General features: G+C 41.2%; 1 protein-coding gene across 3 annotated transcripts in view; it reads right to left on the bottom strand.

The window, feature by feature from the left end:
- RALGAPA2 (Ral GTPase activating protein catalytic subunit alpha 2) overlaps positions 1 to 25,701 on the bottom strand; it is a 140,549-nt gene that overhangs the window by 48,448 nt on the left and 66,400 nt on the right. For all 3 annotated transcript variants that reach the window (XR_008465735.1, XR_008465736.1, XM_054197043.1), the window contains exons 27-38: positions 25,016 to 25,074; positions 24,578 to 24,686; positions 23,859 to 23,969; positions 23,436 to 23,504; positions 23,127 to 23,264; positions 22,447 to 22,630; positions 19,647 to 20,418; positions 19,261 to 19,332; positions 18,142 to 18,265; positions 16,905 to 17,060; positions 9,186 to 9,344; positions 3,663 to 3,790 (exon numbers count right to left, since the gene is read on the bottom strand). Coding sequence is in view for 1 of the 3 variants with exons in the window: in XM_054197043.1 (XP_054053018.1) it covers positions 3,663 to 3,790; positions 9,186 to 9,344; positions 16,905 to 17,060; positions 18,142 to 18,265; positions 19,261 to 19,332; positions 19,647 to 20,418; positions 22,447 to 22,630; positions 23,127 to 23,264; positions 23,436 to 23,504; positions 23,859 to 23,969; positions 24,578 to 24,686; positions 25,016 to 25,074 (2,081 nt within the window). In the remaining 2 variants the exon portion in view is untranslated. The remainder of the gene's footprint in view (positions 1 to 3,662; positions 3,791 to 9,185; positions 9,345 to 16,904; positions 17,061 to 18,141; positions 18,266 to 19,260; positions 19,333 to 19,646; positions 20,419 to 22,446; positions 22,631 to 23,126; positions 23,265 to 23,435; positions 23,505 to 23,858; positions 23,970 to 24,577; positions 24,687 to 25,015; positions 25,075 to 25,701) is intronic.

Here is a 25,701-nt window from a genome sequence, read left to right as displayed (position 1 = left end):
GAGCCGCGGGACTCTTAAACGTGACAATTAGCAACCTCTGCTTTAACTGGGCTTAATTAAGAGGAACTTCAGTTTCGATACATAATTTTTAATCTGTGAGATTAGTTGTTCCGTCCTTTCCCCAGCACATGAAATGTGGCTTTAATGCTCTCAAAAACTTGCATAAATATATACATTTTTATACAACAATTTTACTAAGTTTAAATATTATTCTTCCTTGGTCTTTATATAATGTAAGCCACCTTATTGTTAAGGATCTCCATAAAATACACTGGCACATTTAATTTTTTTTTTATTTTATTTTGAAAATAATTTTTAATTAAAAAAAAAAGAATCATATTTTTCAGGCATATTATTGCCTGAAAAAGCAGGACTGGCGAGGCTGCTGAAGCACGTTACCTTCGCACTCAGCAGTTACTTAAGGACGGGGAGAGCACCAATTAGCACGGTCTGCAGCCGCTCAGTCTCGATGCTTCGTTGCACCAAGGACAAACGCGCCCCCGAAAAATACAGTTCTTTTGAACGTACACTAATGTAGAATCACCCACGACTGTGTAAACATCGCAGCAGCTACAGAGACAACCGCGCTTTAACCATCCGAAAGGCAACTGAGCTATGCACTAACTATTCTGGTTTAGCTCCTGTGTAATGCCATGGCATGCCTTTTGATGTATACAAAGAACTTGTCGCCAGAATGGCTTTAAACTAAAGTTTAAATACGGTTAATTATTTTTTTTTTAGTGAATATTTCTCTCGCCCTAATGAATTCCTTAAAAAAGAAACAGTTACATACACGCAAAAAATATATTTTAAAAAAAAATTATCTGATGTGGTCTGCCATAGTTACCTTCGTCATTTTCAAAGAGATTTCCAACAGAAAAATGTATTTAGGTACGACAGCGGAATTTGTGTCATCATGACCAAGCGATTACAGCGCACAGCGAGATTCTCCGCGGCTCTGCGGTCCTGGTCCCCATGGAAACCGGACTCGGATATTGTCCTCCACTCGCTGGAGCACCGAGTCTTGGGAGCCTTTTGTGCCTGATGAGATTTCTTCCACAACCTTCCAGCAACAGACCCTATGCTTCCTCCTGACTCTTTCCTAATTGAGATGCAAATTAATCTCTGTGGCTGATTACACTTCCCTTAAAGCCCCTGACAAGTGCAGCTGTAACCGGAGTTTACAGACTTTCCAACAAGTGACTTCAGCTGTCACTGCTGGCAAGATGCTGCCCCAGCTCCCCGGCACGCGACCCCGGGCAGGCAGCGCTTCCCGCAGGCACCACAACCACCTTCCAAGGCGGCAGCCAGGATCAGGCCCCTTGCTCCGCTTGGAGCAGGGTCCCAGCAGGTATTCCGCACCCTGCCGCTGCTCCAACACAAGCGCCGTGGACTCGGTGCTCTTATTGCCACTGAACCATTTCCACCAGAAGCGGCGTTCAATCAATTTCTAGCCACACTTGAATCGGGGACATTTTTAGCTACTAACCCTTATCATGGATGCTGACTTTTAACACGACCTGTATGACAGACATAAGCGGCAGACCACCCCTCAGCTCCGCCGTACACCAGCTTTCCTGCACTCATTACTGCACGGTTACATCTAACGTGCTGCCAGATATCATCCGTTACTGTTCCAGGATTACCGCTTTTCATTTCTCCCTTCCGTTGAGGTGTTTTTGAGTTATTTCACCTTTGAGTTACTTTCACCTCCTGTTTGACAAAGTTATAAACTCCTTCATTTGCTGTTTAAATTGCCGGGTCTGCTTTCCTCCTGTTCTCCTCGTCGCAGTTAGCAAAGCGAACACCAGGGCAGAGCGTACGGCACCCTCTGGGAGCGATGAAGCAGCGTTACTGCATCGGACAGGTTCAAACACCGCCTTCACACATCTATACGTTTACGTTCCAATTTCTGCCTCATTAGGAATTTTGGTATACCTAAGTGTTTTATTATCTACAGTAAAAGTTATGGATCGCTTTCTCTCCCACCCCAGTGTCATCCTGACCACATCACCTTTGTCCAGTTTCAGTTTCTCAATCCACTTTCATTTATCGCACAGACAAGCGGCAGTTGATTCACTACAGATATCGTTGGTGCAAAAGCAGGCACAAAAAAGGGCAGAAAAGAATCCGGGGACAGATGCTGTTTCAGCTAGACCTCAAACATATGCTGAGAAGCGGCATGCGCTATCATATCTGTGCTGCTCGTGTTCCCCCGGGGACAAGGAGGGACCCGGAGAGAGACCCTGCCGGAAAGCAGGAGCACAGCAGGCCAGTGAGAGCTGCTCGCTTACGAAATGTTGAAAGCCAAAAGATGAGCAGGATCGGGAATCAGAGGACTCCGACCGGGAGCGAGGTGCGGGGAAAGCGATAAGAGGCAACAGGAGCTCCTCGTTCTTGTAACTGCTGTTACTTACGTTAATTTTACCACGCTACTATTCTATTATTACACATTGACTATAGAAGCAGATGGATTCAGCTGAATTCTGCATAGAAGAATTTCAGTAATTAGCTACATTTCTCTCATCAAACAAAAGTGGAAAACTTGGCAAGTTTTGAGCCATTTGTTAGGTACTGCCGCAGTTTTGCAGCTCAGGTATTGCATTCAACTGCTTACGCGACAACCACCAACTGTCTTTGTTGTAAAACGGGTACACAATGAAGTCCATGAAATCCAAATTTATTTAACCACAATGCTATTATTCATTTCTGATGACTTTTGCAAAGTATACTGGATAAAATTTAGCCTTTTCTTTAAAAAAAAAAACAAAAAAACCACACAGTATTTTGAGGATATTTTGTGTTTTAAAAATCTGTGTTTCAAAACAATTCATCAACGTCCTTTCAAAGATCAAAACATTTCACTTACAAACTCTTTCTCAAAGTCATCCGTTTAGAAACGCACTCAAATCGAAAGCTCCCCAAAGAAAACACAGCGAGGGTTGGTCCTGAAATAAGTGATATGATTAACAAAAACAAGCTATAAAATGTTTCTACCATAATTATGGTATTATGAGAAAATCCTAGAACAAGTGAAAACCAGTTGGTCTGTATATTACAAAGAATAAAAGCCTGTGCCACAATTTCTCTAACGGAGAGGCGTACCATCTAGTTATCTTCCAGCAACTGTTAGAAAATATGTTCTGAAAATGCCCAAATACAGACATCGCTGGAATGAAACTGGAATTTAGGAACAGAAACATCCGTATCTGAGGCCAAATCCCATCTGTCTCATTAATGTAACGAGTCCAAGTCAAGTCAATTGGACTACTTCTTTGAATAACATACGAACGCGACTGAGCTTTGCGTGTTAGTCCAATACACGCTGTAGGTAACTTCTATTAGCGCCCAAGAAAATTTAGTATTATCATTACTTACAGTTCAAAGCATCAGCGTTAAGTCCAAGCCCACCACCAGCGAGTCTGTCTGAAGCTGCTGGTGAGAACCCTCTTGTGATGTTACGATCCTGTTTTTCAAACGCTAGACGGCAACTGGGTGTGAGCGACCGAAAACATTGAGCTTGATGTGAAGAAAGCTTTGACCTTTTCCAGTAAAATCGCGTGGCAAGGATTTTCACTAAAGCTTACCTCTCTGCAGAAGAACGTTCAGAAGTCAGAACCCTACACTAAGGGGAGCCTTGCCCCAGCAAGAGGAAAGGATACAAGCTCTGGTAGAGTGGGATGAGGGACTTGACGGCTCTGCTGGCATTGATGCACGTGGCACATATGAGGCTTGGCAGCAGCTTTGCAGTCACGATCGCGCCATCGAAGAGAGGACCAAAAAATGGCACCTGTGAACCCCAAAATAAAAACAACGCAGGTGAAGCTGAGCCAACGGAGGCCGAAAGGTTCACGTAGAGCACGGGAGCAACTTCCAACAGAAGTTCCAGAAGCAACATGCCTGACTCCCGGGGGACTTTCCGGGCAAGACAACTGCTGCTTGAGAAAGGCGCGAGGGAGGCAAGGGGCAGGGGGACAAGTTTCACGCTGCCCCACTCTGGAAAGTGGAGCTACTCGGTTACGTTACAAGTGTTAGCTTGCTCTAGGTCTCCTCTCTAGATCATGGGCACAAGGAGACTCCTCCAAGGACAGCAGACCACCACAGAAACAGACCACCTCCACGGGCTGTAGCCGCAGGGCCATCACCAGCCAGGTCAGCACGGTCAGCTGGGTGGCACCTTTGCCAGCACAGCATACTCCGTATTGCATTGGATTATTGACGTTTGCAATACTAAGCGTCAGACCCACTATAAAAGACCAGTACATTGTTTTGCCATACAAATGGTACGACCACATCGTTTTCCACACTGAAACTTCCAGTGTGATATTAATCCCCCGATTTTTTGAAGTTTTTAAATCTTCCATACTTGCCATCAGCATACTTTACATGCATACACACGTTTCACAGAATATTCAACTCTGTAAACATGAGCTTGTTATGCGTATAAACAAAATTCATCTATGAAGTCGAAATCGATACCCCATTTTGAGTAGATATTAAGAGCTGTTTTCTGTCTTGCATCCCAACAAGGAGACCCTGATTTACTGGCCGAATCCGACATTGGCAGGAGTTTTTGCAAAGAAGTATTTGTTTCAGCTAATCCTCTCTAATCTCCTTCCATAGACTTCACTGAAGGAAAAAAAAAATTAAAAAAAATATAGATAGATATATAAAATTTGAGCTGATCCAAGATAACGAGGTGTGTGGAAAGCAGAGGAGATGGCAAAAAACCACCACCTCTCAGAGGCAGTTCCCTGTGAACGCGGCCGGGACAGGCACAAACAGGTCTATCCCAGCATAGCACGTCAAGGGGTTAAAACACCGTTCCTTCAGGGTTACCTCCAAATGAAATCACCATGTAACGTCATTTAGTGACACGTGGCTCTTCAGAGAAAGGCTGTGCTAGGCAAAGGAGTATAAAAGTGAAAATGGCACACACGTAACGGACTTGGCCATGTCAAACTCAGAAAATTTTACTCGTAGATCGTCTAGGTTGGGAGGGACCTTTAAGATCATCGAGTCCAACCACTAACCTAATGTTTAAACACATACTAAATTTTAGTAGTTACAAGTAGTCAAACTCACTTCCCTTTCAGAAACTCAAATGGGAAAAAAAAAAAAAACCACCAACAAAAAAACAACCACAAAAGCCCGACTCAAAACCCTAAACAGAAGCTAGCAGCAATTATCAATATTTAAGCTATGGATTTTTTCCATCTGTACAGAGGCTTATCACATAAATAAATACCCTCTATTATTCTTCTGTAACTGCTTGTGGGTGACTGTGACAGTCATTCAATAAATGGACAAAGGGAATAATATAAATCCCCTGCATCCAGGGAATTCCTCTAATTAGAAGTGGCAATGAATTACAGAAGAAATTTGGTTTTAATATAACATCTGCAAATGACAGCTGTCTTTTCACAGAGTTATTTTGTCATTCCTTTACTTAAAATAATTACCCACCCCCAAAAAAGCAGAATAGTGTAAAATGTTTCCATAGTGGTTTTGCCTGTTTTTATTTTTTTATGCTAGCGTTACTGTCTAGGCGGCTGGAAAGAAAGGTGACAGGAAAAAAACCTGTGCCACCTAAATGATAATGTTCTAGAGCATCAAGTTTTTCCTCTTTAAGCAGTAGCATTAATAAGTGAAATCTGGAACACACGCTCTTTGTACAGGTGTTGACAAAAGGAGAAAAAAGTTTAAAACTGTGTTTTCATATAAGTGCAAACAAGGAGGTTAAGTACGTACGAGTGTTAAAATCATACCAACATACAAATACCAGATATTTTAAGTCAGATTAGCACTTACATATGCTACTGTATGGGGAAATTCATTCTCAGGCTTTCTGACAAGCAATTTTTTGCTTCCAGGACTTTCTTTCACTGTTTCAAAACCACCTGGAGTCTGGGGAGTGCGGCAGATTTTCTTAACACGGTATTACAGAATTTATGTACTTAAAATATAGACAAGGTGTGTATATTTTATACACCTTATATACACGTGTATATAAATACATACACATGTAGACATACACTCACATTTTAAAAAAAATAAGATCTTTGTGGGCACCCTCCAGCAAATTTATCAAAAATATCTCCAACCTGTCCGACGTTTTAAAACAAACTGTTTAATAATTGTTTTCTCTGAAAGCTTAATAGTCAAGCTCCAACAAATCGTACTTTACTCTAAAGCTCCTTTTAAACAGAAAAGTAGGCTAATTCAAGCTGGACCTGAAAAACCGGGAGCCGTCCTCAGCATCCCTGAACTCCGGCCCCACAGTGCAGAGGTACGAGTGCAGCGGGTGCTCTTCGGAGTGCCTTTCATTTGGAAATGTGCTTTTTTCCCCAGCGTGTTTCAAATAATCAAACAGATTACTTCAACAACTGCGTCCCACGCCACACGTTTTGTCAAAAAGTACGCGTTTTTCACCACCCAAAGTTGGCATACGCTGGCAGATGGAAAAAGAAAATAACGCAAAGGATGGAAGTGACTTTGTAGGAGAGCGACTAGTTTTACAGTACCAAAGGAAAACAAGCGTAACCCACAGGAAAGAGAACCAAGAAGAGTATTTCCCCAGGCTGGTCGATGGCTTTCCGATGCGTGATGTGCAGACCCGCGCCGGCGTCGCTGCCCTGCCTTCGGGCATCAGCGCAGCCCTCGCCGCTCCCCGGCCGGCTCGGGGTCCGCGGAGCCCGCTGCCACACGAGGAGCACGCAACCGGACCGTACGCCCACCCGGACACAAAGCTCGGAATTATTAATTCCCGAGCAGATCTACCGGCCATGACGAGGGTCATTAAAGTCAATGGAACTCGCATATCGTCAGCTTCCATCTGTACAGGGGGCTCTGCTTTAACGAGGAGTTCGAGGGCAGAGACCAACTGAATGCACAGGGGACGCGCTCCCTGCTCAGCACTTTTCTGTAAGTTGGTATTAAATACCCATTTGAGGAAAACAGTGTTTTGAACGGTTACAAAAAAAATATATATTATGGTTTGACAGGAATCAAATTAAAAGAATAAAGGGAAATATCCCCTTCCCTGAGTAGTCCAAATGTCATTGCAAGTTACCCATGAAAGAAAAATTAATATTCAGCCCACTGCAAACACCTGCTTCATTACAATTTCCAAGAAAAAAAATAATTATTTCTGTTGCACGCAGTAAAAGTAGGCAAGGTTAAATAAACCTTTTGAGCACAAAGACTTCCCCTCTATAGCAAGCAGCACTAGTTAAAAGAGTGGGGAATGGGTAAATTATTGTACCAAATGGCTGAGAATTAATCTCTGATGACTAGCTGCAATCTAACGAGGCATCTGTGTCCCAGGGAACCCGCAGTATGTCCCTGGCGGTATGTGCAGTGTGTAGAGTCTGCCTGGCATTCTTTGTCCTCTTTTGCAGGCAGCTTTTCGTCTCATTGTTCAGAATATCCTCATGCATCTGTGACGCGTGGAATGCATTCACACTAACAGACTTACTATTGTCTTCCCTCAGAAGCTTTGTCGAGCAAAGACTGCATCACGGTTCCTGATAATTATATTGCTTAATTAATCAAGACAAAAAAAATTTGCAAATCATTGCCCGGTTGCCAAGCAGGGAGATAAAAAATGAAAACAATACAAGCTGAAGCAATATAACAAAAGTAACAGCTATCTGATCAGAAATTCTTATATAATGAAGCTATTAATGCTAAATCGGTTAATGTTAACATTGCTCCAGGTGTCTCTACTTAGATGCAAACAAAAAGGCTAACATTATGTATATAAAAGGCCAAATGTTGCCATGGATTCTGTAACCTGATAGAGAGGACAGCCTTTTCATTTGATTAGGGAATGCAATTTAAATACCAGGGACTGAAGCCAAACAACAGACATTTCTCTCTGCAAGCCTCTTTCATTCACCCTGGGGTCAGTAGCTGGTGAACAAAAGGTCAGCCACACTTGCCCTGGAAATGTCTGGATTAATTTTATTACATTGTAATGGTTTGTACTTTAAATGTAGGGATAACACTAAATTTCCAGTTAGCTATTATTCTTTCTGCCCGCTGGGTATTTTTGACTAATATGGAAGATGACATAGCTTTTCGCGATTGGTTCACAGAATTTTCAAGCCTGTTCATAACGCTAAATTCGCATCTTCCTGACGGAACCTTAAGAGCTAAAATTCCCAAGAAGTAAATCACAGACCTCAAAAGCGAGCGTAGGAAAAAAGCCCGCTATTTCAATTTATAAAAAAAATTTCAAGTTTGAAATGTCTCCTGGTCAACCACTGGTTGTTAACATATCCTAGCTCTGTCATGCACAACTGGAAAAATATTGGGTACAGCCGGTAAATATGACATCTGATGTATGCATTATTCCACAGCTGGTTTATTCTTTTGGACAAATATTGTCCCTCATGTAAAGGAAATGGTATTTATCACACTGATTACTTTCATAAAGTATATTAAAATATACATTTTTGCATCCATAATGTATCAGAAGAGCATTTATTAAAGGAGGGGTTTTTTAAACCTATACACATATGTACATACGCACACATCTCTGACGGTTTTCAAAGGAAAGAATCCATTATTTAAAAAAAAAAAACAAAACAAAAAACAAACCACAAACCAAAACTAAAACGCGGTTGCATAACAATGATTTAAACAGAAAACACTAAACCTCCAATACTTTGTTTGATGTAAGGATAGCCAATGCCTACCTCATCCTGTTGAGTCAGATTACGATGAGGGTCCCAAAAACATGTAAGGCTATGCGCGGTACCATATGTACCACAGTAACCAAGCCGTATGGGCTGAATTAATAGCAACTGAGGAACTTAAATCTTTATTAGTTTGCTTCCCTTGCCTCACGTGGGAAATTCACAAGGATTATAACATCGTTCTTTGAAAAGTAATTCCTATGGGTTGAGAATTTTGAAATATTTCTTATTTCAAGCGCTAAGCATGACTATAAAATGAATCGGTAGGCATTTCAATCACCATTAGTAATTCTAGTTTTAAAATAAAAGCTCATTGCTCAGCATAGTTTTAAACTGAGATGGACAGACTATATTTTGTAATTGCTGGAAAAAAAAAAAACAAACAAACCTGAACTCTAAACCACTGAGCTGTATTTAAGGAACAAAACTGTTGCTCACTTGCATAACACACGTGATAGACCCAATAAAGCAGTCAAAACATACCTCCGGTTTCTTCATGATCTCTATGAAAAACATGTGATTCTTCATTGGATAAATAACAATTAAAACATCTCCAAAATCTGTTGGTATAATGCCCCTGCGGTAGTTCCTGGTGTGTTCAGACCAGACGATGTGAACCTCATCATTTCCCAAGTGACGAAGCTGCAACAGCAAATTGGCTCTTTATTAATCAGAGCGATAACAACAGTTTATGAGGGGTCACGGCTTACAAATTGAATTACAATGTTCAATAGTAGAAATATTTCATTACAGAAAAAGTTTAAATACTGTTTTTCTCCAGTTGCTCATGAAAAGATCAGCTAAATGATTTGCTTCATTCAGAAAGCACTGTTGTCTGATGGCTTAATTAAGTAATTATCAAACTAGCCATTAGCACAATATGTAAATGTACGTTACCTACAAAAATTTAAGATGGAAATCTGAATTACTAGAACAAAACAGTAACCAACAGAACATCATATTCCAGCTAAAATAACGTAGCCGTCTCAGAAATATGAAATGCCTTGACTCAGGATGTCAAGAAACTTTCCATCGTGAACCACTATTACTAAATTTATTATATTAAATATCTCCTTGCCAACTCTGTCTGGAGAGGACTTTTGTTTGAAAACGTAAGCAAAATATCTCGGGCGATGTGAATTAAGAGAAGAACAGGAAATACTGTGGGAGTTACTTTTTTTGTTTGGAACAGAGTCGCATAGAACATGGATAAAATTTAAACGTGACATACGCAAAACACATCTGAAAGCCTGGGTGTTTGCTTTGTTATGGGCGGAACTGGAGGTGATCTAACAGATGGCAAGAAGTATTTGGCAATCACGTACAAGCTACGCACAATAGTTTCGACTGTAAGCTTTAAAGTTAAAATTTAATCCACATGCAGAATGCCAGCCCAAAGCGTAAAGAGAATTTAAGTCCCACTTAAAGCTTAAAAGACCACCCCCCCAATTTGGTGCTAGCCCCTGGAACAATGTGCACAATAGACCTAACAAAGAAGCCAAAACGTAGCTCTCTGCCTTCTTCACTGTCTCTGTGCGAGGCAGGGAGGGGGCGCGGGGGGGGAAGGAAAGAAAAAGGTAGCGATTTTCATCGGTACATAACAACTAAGTCATCTCCACACGCCTTGTTATCAGCATACGTTGTACCACTGAATTTTCCTTCTTCAGAACCAGGCAGCGCCTTTAAAAGTAGAAGGATTTCACTCCCACAGGACTGGGTGGCAAACTGTACCCTAGTTGTAGGAGGAAACATGCAAAAGCATGATACATTACAAAAATAAAAAAAAAGTTAAAGCCTATGAGCTTTACTTACAGCTTATACTCTAGCAGAGTAAAATAAAACTAAGTTCATAGAATGGCTCTGATTTTCAGTTTGTTTTTAATGAAACAGATGATGGTTTTATTTTATTTGCACCTATGAATAAAAGACATTTTTTGTTCTGTTTGGAGGAAATATAAACCACTTGTATCCCATAAAAACGTGGAAACATTAACAATACTATTACTGGAGCTTCTTACTTGTACAAAAACCAGTGAAAATTGCTGTTCTCCTGGTCATCCTGACCTCCGTGCAATTCTCTTACGTTTTCTTAATCGCTCAGTAAAAAATAAAGCAACATCGCGGAAAATACTTATGTTGATAACATCATAGGGCAGACTGATGCGCGCAGAACTGAGCAGCAATTTATATGGATGACAAAATCCTGATTTCACTTTCTGCGAACAAATGCAGCTGGATCGCCTTCAAGAACGACTGAAAGCAAGACGTCAAGTTCAGTCTTAGAAAAGCAACAATCCATCCGGCTGCACGACTTTGTGCACAACAGGTTACCCACACTGCGGATCTAAGCGTTTGGCGAGGCTATTTCGCACACGGCCGAAGCTGAGCTGTAATTTTCTGTGAAAGCTGCGCGGAGGAAGGGCCCAGCTCACGCCAGCTGTATTCAGAGCAGCCCAACGGCGACGTATTTGTAAGCAGTGCCCGCGATTTATCAGGCTGAACCCAACGCGTCCTGATACCAGAAGCGAGTTCTGGCACTAGCTTCGCGACACAGAGGAAGCCCACAACGGTGGTGTTTAGCGACCTCTGCTTTTAAAAAAAAAAAAAAAAAAAAAAAAAAAAAAAAAAAAAAAAAAGCAAATAAATACGGAAACAGAATTCTGTAAGGTGATGCAATCGTCCAGTTGCGCAGGGCAATTCACAAACTGAACGCCGTTCTTCTCTCTACAAAAACAAACCCTGAAGAAAAGGCTCTGTACTGCCTTGCCTCCTGGGCCTTTTGGAGTGATAAACAGTGCACATCACTATAAAACCAGTAATCAAAGCGTAGCCAAAGACCGCCTAAGAAACCCTTTTTAAATCACATGGAACTGTTCTGATAATAATCAATACTTTTCATACCGAAGCATCCCAAAACACCGTGTACCTACATCACACCCAAGAGAACAAAATTCAGTTAACAGGGAGCAGGTAGATCAACCAATGCTCGCTGTGCTTGTTTGAGACAGGACGCGATGGCCACGAGCTCCAAATCATGCGAACGTGGCGGGATCATAAATTACTACCGTTGCTACGATCCTCAGCACATGGCAAGTAACTCTTTTTAAAGCTTGAGTTACTACCTGCCAGTGTTTTGAAGTCATACGTTCTTAATCATGGCGTTTATACAGTATAATGTTACAAGAATAAAATTGGTATTAACCAATAATATTTGTTCTTGAAAGATCATTTCACGGATAAAAAAAAATTATTATAATAATCTTATCAGTGACAACAAACCAGCTGCTGTTTTCCTCTATCGCTCGCTCAAAATCTAAGCTGTGGGGTGGGCTCAGTACCCTGAGAAGGACATAAACAAGTTTTGCTTAAAGGTCCAAAGCAACAAAGACGATGCATTTGGAGCGGGAGTCCCGTGCCATGCTCTCCATGCAGTTTAGGGGCGAGAAAAGAATACATTAAAAAAAATAATAAAAATCCCAAAGCAGCCATGAAATAAGGTGTCTATTAAGAAGCAAAACCAAACAACAGAACAGCTCAACTGCAAGCAGCCAGATTTCCTAGGTTTATTGCCGACTTGAATGATCTCTCTACAAACGCCCAGGGAAGGCAGCTCGTGAAATGGCAACGGCTTCTGCTCCCCGAGGTGAGAGCTGACGCCGCACGAACCTTTAGCCCGCACATAAGGGCGGTTTTACCCAACACGAACGAAACATACACGTTGTCGGCTGCACGCGCTCAGGCACAGCGAGGGCGCCTGGAAGCTGGGTCAGCGTACAGCTTCTGACGCGCGTCACGCCGTCGTTGATCACATCTGGCCTGCCTTTCCTCAGCCCCAACGCGGGCGTCGGGGCGCGGGCGGGCAGGCCGGGGCTGGGAGGCTGAGCTGGGAGGCTCGCCGAGCGCCCGCGCTCCCCTGCGCCTGAGCAAATAGTTTTCTGGGCTCCCCCGCTTCGCCGGGGCTGGGCTGCACGCTGCCTGCCAGGCAACACGCCGCCGCTGACACTGGTCACGGTACACACCTAATGGCCTGACCTCCTTTCCCTGCTAATTGCATTACGCAGCCAGCTGGCTCCAGAGAGGAGTCGTCTGTTTGACTGAAGAATTTCTGCTTTTGGGGAGGCATGGCTGCTACTTTTGCTAAGTAACAGTCAGGCCTGACATCCCCATTGTCTGGCTGACAGTGTACCCATCCTAAAATCTAAGTTTTATTTGTAAATTAACCGAGAAACTTCCTGCCAGAACAGTGCTGCCTGGAGACTGATAATGTGTGCCTTTCATTCCCTTTCACTCTTACTGTATCACTGCCAATTTGTTTTTCTGCTGCTCGCCAGCCCTAGGCTATAAAAGCCTTGTAAGACATAAGTGCAATTATAGTCCTGGAGTCAAATGAATTGGACAAATCCAATAGCACAGCTCTGTCCCCACTTTGCAAACCCCTACAGCAGTTAGATTAGCTGCTAAAAATCTAATCTAGCTCTAGCTAACAAATTTCTGCAGCGAAGGAGCAAGAGTTCAGTATGGGGTTGCAACCAGATTTCTGAATCGGAAAAAGTTCTGCTATGACAATAGAGAAGATGGAATAAATCACTTAAAATTTTTGCAGCTCATTTTTAAACCCTTAGGTACAATTTAGCTAGAACAAGACAGGGGACGGTAGGATGCTGTTACTATGATTGATTTTCATTCTTGCCACAAGGCAGCCAGATAAAAAAAAGTTTAGAACCAGCGATGCTGAACCCTACAGCAGCAAAAGGTATCAGCTGAATTTTGATTATTCCATTAGAAAAAAATTTCTTTCAGGGCTAAGACTTATTTGCAGAGGTTATTCTCTTTCTCCACCCACCCCCCAAATGAGCAATATAATATGTCATCATATACTTCAAATAAAGGAACACAAACTGCAAATTACAACTATACTGCACAAAAATAAGGGGCCAAGTTCATCCTCAGTGCGAGTGCACTTATTCTTGTGAATTTATGCCAGAAATTAATTTATCCTCTTGTGGTCAGAAAAAATAAAGAACCATAATAACATATTTAAGTAAAATTACTGCATCTGCTTAATTCCCCAGCCCACAGAATTTATGGCCTGCTGTACTACTTCCTTGGCCAGCAGGTGGTAAGACCTTCTGTTCAGCTCCGGAGCTTGCGAGCCAAGCACACTGATTGGTATTGAATTCTTTCTGCCTGTCTGTAGGCAAAATAAGCAGAAGAAAAAACACAGAAGCGCCATAAAGATTTCAGAGATAAGGGGGACCTTAGATCCCAGACAGTATCCATGCGATATCTGATGGAAGCGCAGGGAAGGCAAGAGAAAAAGTTGTGGCCCTCACTGCAGCCCGATTGGCAACGTGCTAAAATTTTCTCCTGCCGGTAATATTGTCCTCTAACACCATACAGAGTTCTATCACAGCAAGCATTCAAACGGAGCAGGTCCTGAATGACAGCATCGCAATCTGCTTTTCTCTCACACGCTGCTATGAAAAAGAAGCATTAGTAGAACCAAGTAATAAATATAAGAGAATCTTTTTTTAACCGGGACATACCGCCCCATAATCCGAGGTGAGGGCATAAACCCGGCATGCACGAACCGTTCGGTGAGAAAGGGGAAGCATTAAAATCCTTGTGGCGATCTTGAGAGTTGCCGCCGTCTCGGAAGCAAAGCTGCGTTTGAGCACGATGCTGTTAACCAGGCACTGCAGTATCGACAGGTGGGGGAAATAAATACAGTTTCCTCTTGTTTAAGAGTAGGTCGCGAGGCAGGCACGAGTTTCTTTTCAAGCACACAGCCCAGTTGTGGTCTGCGCACGCAAAGGCTGCCAAAATCAACACAGGACTTCTGTGGACTGAGGAATTTTGTTGCTAAAGCATCAACGTACTTGCCTTCACGTATTTCAGTGCATAGCCTCCGCAGCAAAGGTTCACAAGTGACATTTCAAGAAATTTACACTTTTAGGGTTATAAGAGTTCTTGCAGGATGTTTAATATTGTCTTTGAGAAATGGTTTGGGTATACGCTCATGCTCAAACCACTGGTTGCAAATGCAGGCTAGTTCATCCATCACCATTTTCAAAGAATTAGAGAACTATCAGACTTCCAGAAAGTTTACAGTGCTTCCGAAATGCATCTTGCCTCCACTCTTAGCTGCGGTTTTGTAAAATTTGGTAAGAAGTCTATGCTAATTTGCACAGAAATACATGCTTGCTTCCAAAAGAGCTACGTCAAATGAAACCAAACTGTTCTGTGCAGAAGCACGGAACCATGGAAGATTATACGTTAAAAAAGACCTCTGGAAGTCATCTGGTCCAGCCCACCGCTTACAGCGGGGCCAGCTCCTGAGGTCCATTAGGTTGCTCAGAGCTTTGTCCTTCTTTACAGGAATACACAGTTTGATCCCTGCAGGGTTCCATTCCTATAGCAGATTCAAGGTAGGTTTTTTTTTTTTTTTTAAAGACTTAAAGCAATTACTTTGTGGTATTTTCTGTGGATAATACGTACTGGAGCTGGCCTTGTTTCCTAGCGCTTCTTGGAGGCTGGCAACTACTAAATGCTTTTGCTTTTTCTGTCTGACAAAGAAGAAATTCTCTTAAAGCAAACATAGGGAAGACAATTAAATAGAATAACCAGACTCTCTCAACGTCTGTGTTAATCCTTAACGTGGGTGGGAATTAGGAGAATTAGTAAAATAGACTGTTTGCAATTAAAACCTATTTTTCCCCTTGTGGTAGCTCTGTCGGACTGTGCTCTCTCCTCTCGCAGATGATGTATTACTCAACAGCTAAATGATATTTCACTGCCTTTGCTACCCTTCCATAAAACCCAGGAGCTATGACTTATCAGGGAAGATTAGACTAAACAACGAATTTGCGTAGGAAAAATAAGACTGGGAAAGACATGGTAGCAGTTCTCAAACATTAATAAGTTTGCTGCAAAATGATCTGTTTTCCATATCCATGTGGAATGGAATAAGGATAAATGGGCTTAAATTGAAACAAAGTAGATGCTACAGGAAATTTTCTCATGGTACAAGAAGTGGAGCACAGGAATACGTTGCCTAGGGAAACCGCAAAGCATTCATCACTGGAGTTTTTAACTAGCAGCTAGATAAATAATGGACAGGAACAATAAAAATACAGATAGTCCTACCTCGGTAAAGTGACAGAGACTGTACGGCCTCTTAATACGTACCACAGCCCTACTTCTTTATCCTAAAGGACTCAGATTACATTATTTTTTTTCCGTAGTCATGTAAATCCACTAATACAAAGAAAACGAGTTGCATACAAAAAGAGAAACGTGTGATTTTGTTGACTTATTTTTTAATGACAGATATCACAGTAAAAAAGAAAGGATCTAGCTTTACTATTAAATGCTGGGCAAGTTTTCAGGACTGGTGATTAGAAATACCACCTTTTTATTTCGAGGAAAGGCACATGTTATTTTGAAACTAGCTGGACAACAAATACAATCACCCAGTGACATATTTATAGATAATTTTCAGAGCACAATAGTATCACATGGTAGATTGGATGGCTGTAGTAGCCTTATTAACGCACATTAACAGCCTATGTAGGACAAGTTGCCAATCCTAATTAAAAAGGCAAAGATTTGGTATGCACCTAAAATCTTCTTTGACTCTAAGCAGCAGTTGGCAAGCACCGTAATCTCAAATCGCTCCTTGTTAGGAAAGACAAATGATTAAGTACTGATACCAACAAAATTTTGGGCTGGGTTCTGGCCATCTTTGAAGCAGAGTCTGCTTGTCAGAATTGTGAATAACTGGATAATGGCTTTAAATATCAGCTGGCTGCTTTTGGTACTATGCTTGTCACTTCTCTTTCGCTTCTTTTCTTTTCCGTTACGTGCTGGACGATTCATCTGTAAGGTTTTATTATGTCGCATTTCGTTGTTTTGTTCTACCAAACTACAACAGTTTTGGCAGGCAGACAACATACAAATGAAATTATTGCTAATATTATTACTAATGGAGGTATTTGAGGCTACCATGGAAATGTTAATTGTGTTTCAGAATCCAGAATTTAGATGCCATTTAATTCAGATAATCTAGCTGCAGAGCACCATGTGGCACAGCAAAGATGGCCTGCTAGGACCAGTCAGCACAATCTGTTTTCAGTTTAAACTTTAATTGAAGCACTTGGAAGACTACAGACACCGTTTCGAAATACACAGCAAATTATTTACCTTTTTGGTCAGTGAATCATCTGAATCTGATGGCATTCTTGTAGACACATGAAAAATGATTTCCACGGTCGAGGTAGCATAATAGGGTGCCGTTTGTCCTGTGCTGCCATTGCGCTGCAGGCCACCCATAAACCCACCATGTGTTGAAAGATCCACCTGGTTGATTGAAAGTCACAATTAGAAGAAACTGGAATAGACCAATGAATAATCAGGATTTATTTATATACCAAGACCTGGTGAATTTACCATTCTAGAATTCTGTAGCCATCCCAGAGAAGGAGAAGTCTTCCCTTATGGGTTTGTGATCTTGGCATTAGATCTGTCTGTTTCCCATTCCTGCATTCGACATTTGCTACAAGTAAACATCTCTTAACGAGGTACTGAGTCATTATCTATATGGCTATTTTACCTTCCTTCCAGCAAACAACAAGGAAGCAAAAGCATTCTGCCACGTGTCGCTGCTCTGAGGGCTACGCACGGCTTAGCAAGCCCATTCAACGCATACACAGCAAGAAATAAAGTGCAGAGAAAAGATACGCAAATCAGAAGAACTGAAAAAGAAACTGAAGATTTGTACAAAGAGAAAAAACCTTGGAAGAAATTATCCTAGGAAATCATTCAGAAGAAACGCCTCCCTGAAAACAAGCCAGCATCCAAAAGCTTGTTTGTTTTCCCAACTGCGTCAGCCTAACTGAGGATGCTACCTCTCCCTGTAGACCTTATGTCACTTAAATCCTTAAGCCTGAAACGCAGCTACTAGGTGTTTCCGAAACACATAAATGTTCATGTCACTTAGGTTACTGGCACACCATTTCAACAACGCAAACTAAACCCAAATGTTTTTGTCCTTCATAAAGCAGTCACGTGGCTGGGTAAGTGGTCTGACCATGTGAAGAGCTAAAAGTAGCTTAAAATTAAGGTAAAATTATGCCACAGCTCTTAACGATGCAGAAAAGCAGAAAGGTCCACTGCAGCACCGCCTGTCCATCAGAAACAGGAAGGATGCGTTCAACCAGAAGTAGCACGTGGATTTACAGAATTCTGCTAAAAAGGGGATCTTTTAAGTACTGCTAAATATTGGTATGTATTAAATGTATCCTTTTTTTTTTTTTAAGAATTAAAAAAGTTGCAGTGATAGAAGCAGTTTGGTTTCCATTTACCTATTTTAACCGGCTTACATTGATTTTCATAGGTCTTCAGATGAGTATGTTAGCTTGCCTATATTTATGACTATTACCTCCCAGCCCAGTCCAGCAACAAAATCTTCATATGCCTGGCTTCCCCTTGCATTGGACAGTATTGAACATTTGTCCTCCTGTCCTTCGGCAATGTAAAACACCGCAATCTTGTGAGTTTCACGGCTGTAATTAGATATAAAAAGGAGCAAAAGTTCAAGAAGTTTTAGCTCAAAATTATTTGTTAGAACGCCCGCACTCAAAAGCTAGAACAGGTGACCCCGTTGCACTCTACGTGTCCATTTCTTTTATGCCCACAAACACATCACTCAATTTCCGTTGCAGGAATATATTTTCACCATTTTTTTCCCCATTACCAGACTGCAGCAACACCACAGTTCAGAGAGCAGAGCCAATGTATTCCTCCCATGCACCAGAATTGATGACCAAGTTCCAATTACAGAATTAATCGCTTACATCTGTGCAACCTTGCCAAAGACAGTAAGATTGCCCAGGTGTTAACGGGAGTATAATTTGACCTCCAGAATTTTAATTATAGGGTGATGATATAAGAGAAAGAAAAGCATTATTGACTTTCAGAGCTTGTGTTGAGTTTTACAAGGCTGACGGTTGTCGTCTTTGAAAACGGTTAACTGAGTGGATTTGGTATGAAAATTGTCGGGATACAAGAAAATCAGAACTCTGCAACGCTGCAAACATTTTTCAAATAGCTGTATGTCAAGTAACGCAAAATAAAACAGAATACTCAGAACTCTATTCTGCCACTACCTGGCTGTAGATTAGTTGTATGGAGATTACCCCTTAAAATACTGCTATTGACGCAGGGATCATCCTGCAGAAAATAGTTCTTTGTGCGCGTTGAGCCAAGGTCACAAAAAAAAATTTTGGAGCTTCTTCCCTCCCAGCTAAAGAAAACAGGAAATAGGTTGCTGTGTCTTATTATTTGCTACCGATTTTGAATTCTACGTATATAATACCAGTGAAAATAGCTTGTCGGTTCAGACTACAGAACTCTTTAGAAACAAACAATCCATTTCTCATACAAATATTTGTATTGCTAGCGCATGCCATTTTAATGAATTTTTGGTTTTGGTGATGTACTTCTCCTTTCTTTGAAAAGGCTAACCTTATCAGTCGTGTGTTTAGTAAACATTACCTACCATTGGCGGGAGTCCAGATTTTTCAGTTCTCGCAGTAATTTTGAATTTTTCTTAAGAAGATGAAAGCTTTTCCTACGAATATATAAAAAAAAAGAAAAAAGGATTTGAAGGAAAATGCAACATAGTACAGACACAGTTTTTTCTCATTCAAATACCTAAGAGAAGGGAATCAAATTAGCATGACTCACATGATTTTTATTATTATTATTATAAACAGTCTGTAGATGTCTATTTAAAATAATCACCAAAGCAGGAATATGTAAAAGTTCAAAAGTATGCTCTGACTACCACGCAACTATTTAATTCTCGCTTTCTTAAGTGTGTACGCATTTGGCGGTAGAAGTAAGAAGAGTGTGGTAAGCATGTTCTGAATCCTCTCTTCCTACCTTCTATCCCAGGAGTTCATTCCCAAGTCATTTAGCAACAGCCGACAGAAATAAAAGGACGCTTGAGGTTCAGCAGGACGTGGTTCTTCTTGACGGGCCACCTTCATACTGAAGTCCGAGCTGCATTTAAATATGTACTCTTTTTCCTGGGCACTTTGCCTCATTAGGGCTTCAGTGATTGCATTCTCTTGGTCATAGCTCATACCAAAGGGTGGTGGCGATGGCTCATTCAGCTTTCGCTGGGGATGTAAAAGGCATTCAGGACTGGTGTTACCGATCTTTTCCAGCAGTTGGTCGAGAGCATCTTCTCCTTCTTCCACCTGAGAAATGTCCTTCTGGGAAACAAAGTGGTGTTCAGGGTTGCCTGAGATCACAAACGCGTTTGTTGCGCTCTGCCGTGGAAGGCAGCCCTCCAAAGGTCCATACAATATTCTGCCATCCCAAGAGTACTTCCCTGAGATATCTCTGACAATCACTCTTACGTCTGAGGGGGATGCTGGTGGTTCAGTGTCTGTCTTCTTCTCTGCAGGGATTTGGAGGTAAGATATAAGAGTACTGTCATTAAACACAAAGAGCTGCAGGTTGGGACTCCGGAAGACTTCCGAGGACAGCTCTGAGGACTCCACGTAGGAGTTGTCGTGGTTCTCACTAAGGAGACTGTGGAGAATGGCAGGGCCTCCGCTGAGCGGGTAGTGGCTCAGGTGATTCACCAGGTGAGTCATAACCATCCGCGCTGTTAAAGGGATCAATTCTAAGTTCCTCCTCCTTTTTTCTAAAATGATCATTGAAAAGAAAATAGATCAACAAAAGCAGCAAGAGGTAATTAAAAAGAGCATCTGCAAATTTCTGTCATATTTCAGAAGCTTGCCTTAGTTGTCCTCCTAATCCTTCCTGTTCAAGAAGCTACTTACAATCACTTCCCAAGACATTCTACCTGTCACACTTTTTTTTTTTATTTATTTTTTTTTTTTAATTTTACCACACGCCCTTTGACATTTAGGCTAGTCACATCCAGGCCTCCATACAACACGCAAAAAGCCCTGCACGCTGATCCCACACTACCTGCTGTCGCTGCTGTTTCACCTGGCAGGTTAAGGGGTTTTTCTCCTTACCGCCTGGATTCCCACAGTCATCCCCACAGCAATCATAGCAAGAGAGGGACAGGGTACAAGCAGCGAAGGTGAACCAGAGATACAACTAAAACCCAATACTTCTCCATCTTTAGCGGCACAGCGGTAAAATTTGTCGTGTGAGGCAGGAAGTGACCTCCTGGATCCCAAGATGTTCCCCTCAGTGCAGGCAAATACATCAGGTATAAATCAATCGTGCTCTGAGTGACATTGTGCCTCCTCTTCTCCTACTGGAACGTTATTCCAGAATATTACCCCTTTTATAGCCAGAAACCTTCAAATTTCTAGTTTTTGTTCGTTTAAAACCATTTTTCTTTAGTTTATAGTGTTTTTCTCTTTCCTTGGTATTTATACCTTCCAATGCACTTTGAAACAGGTATATCCCTTTTCATTCTTTTGCTAGCCCTTAAAAGCCAAAATTCTTCAGCCTCCTCTCATAAAAAAGGCTCTTTATTCTTTTCCCGAATCTCCCAGTAGTAAGTCTCTGAATTAATCTTTTTCAAAAAAAAAAAAAAAAAAAAAAAAAAAAAAAAAAAAGGCAAGCCAAAAAACCTGTAGGGCACTAACATATCCAAGATAAGAAACAGCTCGTTCTACCTAAAATGACAAGTGTACCCGCTACGTAACTTCATCTGTCTGCTCTAGGACAACACGTCCTACTCAGCAAGAAATCTGCGCAGAACAGGTTTTAATAGTTTTAACCTTTTTGTTAAAACTAAAAGCATGCACGCAAAACCAAAGAAAATAAGCTGCAGGACTGAAAAACAGTACAGTATCAAAACCTGAAAATACTATTTTAAAGTACCACTGCCAATCCAGCGTTATCTCACACAACTTCATATTGCATCTGTACTTTCAATTCTTCCACAGAAATAAGTGAATTCAAATTAATATATGAAATTACTTGAAATGGACTTAATTCATAGTTGAACAGCCATTATTTTAAATGTTATTTTTAACAAGTGTTTGAAACAAAGATGATCTCTAAGGTAAATCACTTGGAGAAAAATTATTTCACGTGTTTGGATGCGTACTTTAAAGTTGACTTTAAAAAGTTAGTAACATAACGTTCCTAGATCCAAATAATCTCTTTTGACTTTTGATCCAGGTAGGTTGTAAATCGTCAGGAATAGCACATTTATGCAGCTGCAGAATTTGCTCCAAATCATACACCTTCTTCTCAAATCACTCCGAACAGGCAAACTATCTATGGCAACAGAGCCATTTCTACTGAAAAATTCAAGAAGGGCGTCTGCATGCTTATGAAAGAAGTTTGATTTGAGGCTTATCTTATTTATTGAATTTAACTCTATACACTAATTTAATTCTATATAGTAAATTATAAGCAGTACCAAAGGCAAAACCAGCTTCTCGGTCTATCCTACCTCTGTACAAATTTCTCGCTATACAGCACCTTAGTGTCACGTTCTTTCTCCTGTGATCTTCGTGAAAGACCAATGTCCGCAACAAGCTCCAACATCCTGTTACGGAGGCAACTGCAATTAATTTAAAAAAAGGGCGCTGCCCCGTTTTCAAGGAACGTGCGGTAGCGCTACGTGCAGTAAGGAGAAGCACATTTTCAAGGAAGAAATGTAACCTGGAAAGCTTTGTTTCCTAGCTGCTGAACGCCGACATGCTGGTCCCTCACCACGCTCTGTGAACTCTCTTACCCTCGGCGACAGTGAGCAGGTTGCCCAAATCCGTGGAGGAGTGGCACTGGGCTGGCTCAGAGCTCTTGACATTCCCCAGTCGCAAAAATGGGTCGTAATCGCTGGACGAGAGATCCGCCAGACTCAGCACGTAATGGCTTTGCTGGGTATACGTGCTGGAGCCATTCACGCAACAGTGCAGAACCTGCAGGCAGAGAAGCGTGACGCTGCATAAAGTGGACATTACAGCACCCACTTAAACTCATTCAATGAGAAGTGACCCACCGTAACTTTTACGTTGTGAAAGCCAGGACATACGACAGAAAACACGTATGTTTAAATACAGCCTTTTTAAAATAACGCTCTTCGTCAGCGCTTCTTTTGTACTCTAACAGCTCACTTGAGGACCTACTTTGTATTTTAACAGCCCACTTCAAACAATTCAAATATTTATGCAAAGATTATTTTCCCTGGCTCATTGTTTTAAGCATTTTACCTTTCTCTCTTCACCATCCTCTGTCTATTCTGCATCTCTGATCTTATCGTCTTAACGTTTTACATTCTTAACTTCTCATCTGCCCACACTGCAAGAATTCATGATTTTCCACAGCTTGCTAAAATGCCTCTGTGCCTAACACGATCTGTGAAAGGCATCTTTAACCACCTTGACGCAATAAATCATGTTCATTCCTCATACTCACTCTGTAAATATAGTCCAGTAGAGGAGCTTTGGACGTATGTTGATCTTCAAGAACACCAGCAGACACCGGCTCCAGCAGCATTTTCATGGGTAATGCCATACACCAATCCAACAAGCAAAGTAGCAGTGAAACGATAAACTAAACAGAAACATGTAACACAGCATTTAGATCTATTCTCTTAAATTCACCCAAACTTAAAGGTATGACTTTGAAAGTTTAAAATACGACTCTGGTTCCAAATGACTTCATTTAGTAACCATCTCAAACAGCACAAAGAAAGAACGGAGACTGCTCTTTTCAGTGACGTACCTTTTTATCTGCTTCCACAGAGGAGTATTCAGCACTCGGCAAAAGAAATGCAATAGTGGCCACGAGGATCTACATTAAAATAAACAAAATTCCAGAAAGACATTTAACTTCTTTCGCGATAAAGCCAGAGCATGAGCTTCATTCGAGCAGGGTATGAAAAAGGTTAAATTCTCGCAGGAGCGTCTAACTGCCCTTGTAAATCAACGTCCAAGTGAAACAAAAAGTCTTACTGAGCATTTTGGAAATAAATCACTACAAATGAGAGAAGTACACTGGTCCTGGGACTACAGCAAGTACACCTCCTAACAACAATTGCAGAAGAAAGAAAAAGATAACAAAGTCACAGTTACAGTAGCTCAGGTAAGGAATTAAGACAATTTTGCATACGATTTCCATACAAACATTTTAAAGAAACCGACGTACTTCGGTAATTTTTCTGGACAGAGAGGATTCATACTTCTGGAGCTTTTGCCAGTAAGAAACCAGCAGCTGAAGAACATCACAGGCTACTTGAGCCACCAGTTTATTAGAAAACTGGAAGAAAAGAAAAGATGATTAAAAGCCAAATAAAATAACGGGATTCAATACAATGCATTCAGTTTTTCTGTATTTTAAATTATGTTGTACGTATACAAACAATAAAGAATGTTAATGTTGCAAAATCACGCTGTCAGCATTAGGAAACAGCAGGCTTGACATTATTTATGTAGTCTTAACCTGGTCTGTTGTGGAAAGGGTCTTCAGATACATAATCACATGCCATTTTTGCAAATATTTTGCACTTTTTTTATAGGATATTACTTTGGCGACACTGAAGAACTGTGCGTATGCTCCTCGGCAACTTCACAGGAGCCATAAGGATAGGAACCATGCTGACTGAACATAATGAGTTACTAAATTAAATGCAGGAGTTCAGAACTGGGAGCTATCTTTTCAAAGATGGCCAATGCCACACCGCTAACACTATGCAAAAAGTCCCGAGCCGTTGGGCGTTAGCAGCATCCTGTCAGTGCTTTAAGCAATGAGAAGATAAACCAGCAGACTGTGCTCTGTATAACCAGCAGCTATTTAAAAAAACCTGAAAATAGCTTTTTTTTTTTTTACACAACGTTTATTGATTACAGAGACTGTCATAATACTACCTTCAGTGTCACACCTATGACATTGATTGCCTCCTTCACTTGGGGATGGTTTGTGCACTGCGTTAGCTCTTCACATATCCAAACTCCAAGGCCACAAATGGCTATGCATCTTTTTGAAAAGAAAAAAACGCTTCTGTCAGAAGTTTTAGAAGAATATTTAGGAAAAAAAAAAATCAAAAAAAAAAAAAAGAAAGAAATGCACAAAGACGCAACCTCTCTTTTTCTTCTCTCAGGTCACGCAACAGGTTAACACCTTCAGGGTGCCAAGTGAACCTCATCTCAATAGGGCTCAAGTGAATAACCCATCCAAATAGGTTGGGTAGTCCTAAGGGTACTACAAGGCAGCGGTAACAACTCAGCTGTACAAGCACCAAAAAAAAAAAAACAATCAGCGGTGAAAAAGACTTTCCCCTTTTTTTCTTCTACTCGGTATTTTACCTTGCAGCTTCACTTGGCTCTTCTGTAGCGTTCTTCAGTAAAATATTTATGAGGTAGCACTAAAATAACAAAATAAATTAGAATAAGCACCTTTTTCATGCATCCACTTTATTTAAAGTTGTTTATTTTTGACACGGTTACAAATGAAATAACTTTAATTCTCAGTCTATTCTTAAACCACTTTTACTACAGGCCAATTTTATCTTGTCAAGGGAGAAATCCAATCAACTTAAAAACACGTACAGGCAGCAAGATGGAAATCAATTCACTTTCAGAGTTGGTGGGTATTTACTAATGATGAGTGGTGATCACTTGATAATACAAACCATAGCGTTTCAGTTCTAAGCCAGCCATGTTTTGAAAAATTTAGTGTATTTTTTAGTACAGAAAAGACACTTTTAAAATCGAGACTGTTTTAACGCACCTCCGACAACCCTCTGAGGCCTGATGTCGAAAGCAAGAATGGGAGCCAGGTGTGCTAAGGGTTTTGCATTCTCTCCGGTTCTACATTCTCAAGCCGCATGAGGAATTCGTAGACTCCTCCCCAGCTTTACCTAACTTTGTGCGGTGGATCAGCGCGGTGCCTCAAGTTTATTGAAAAGCAACGGAGGCTCGTGTGAGGGCAGCCATTTGGACAGGTTTCCCCTGCCAGTGATGCTCCAGGTCACCTTTGTTGGGTCTTTACG

The sequence above is a fragment of the Rissa tridactyla genome, chromosome 3, assembly GCF_028500815.1.
Source record: "Rissa tridactyla isolate bRisTri1 chromosome 3, bRisTri1.patW.cur.20221130, whole genome shotgun sequence".
Taxonomy (NCBI): Eukaryota; Metazoa; Chordata; class Aves; order Charadriiformes; family Laridae; genus Rissa; species Rissa tridactyla.
This window is presented reverse-complemented; position numbering and strand designations above follow the sequence as displayed.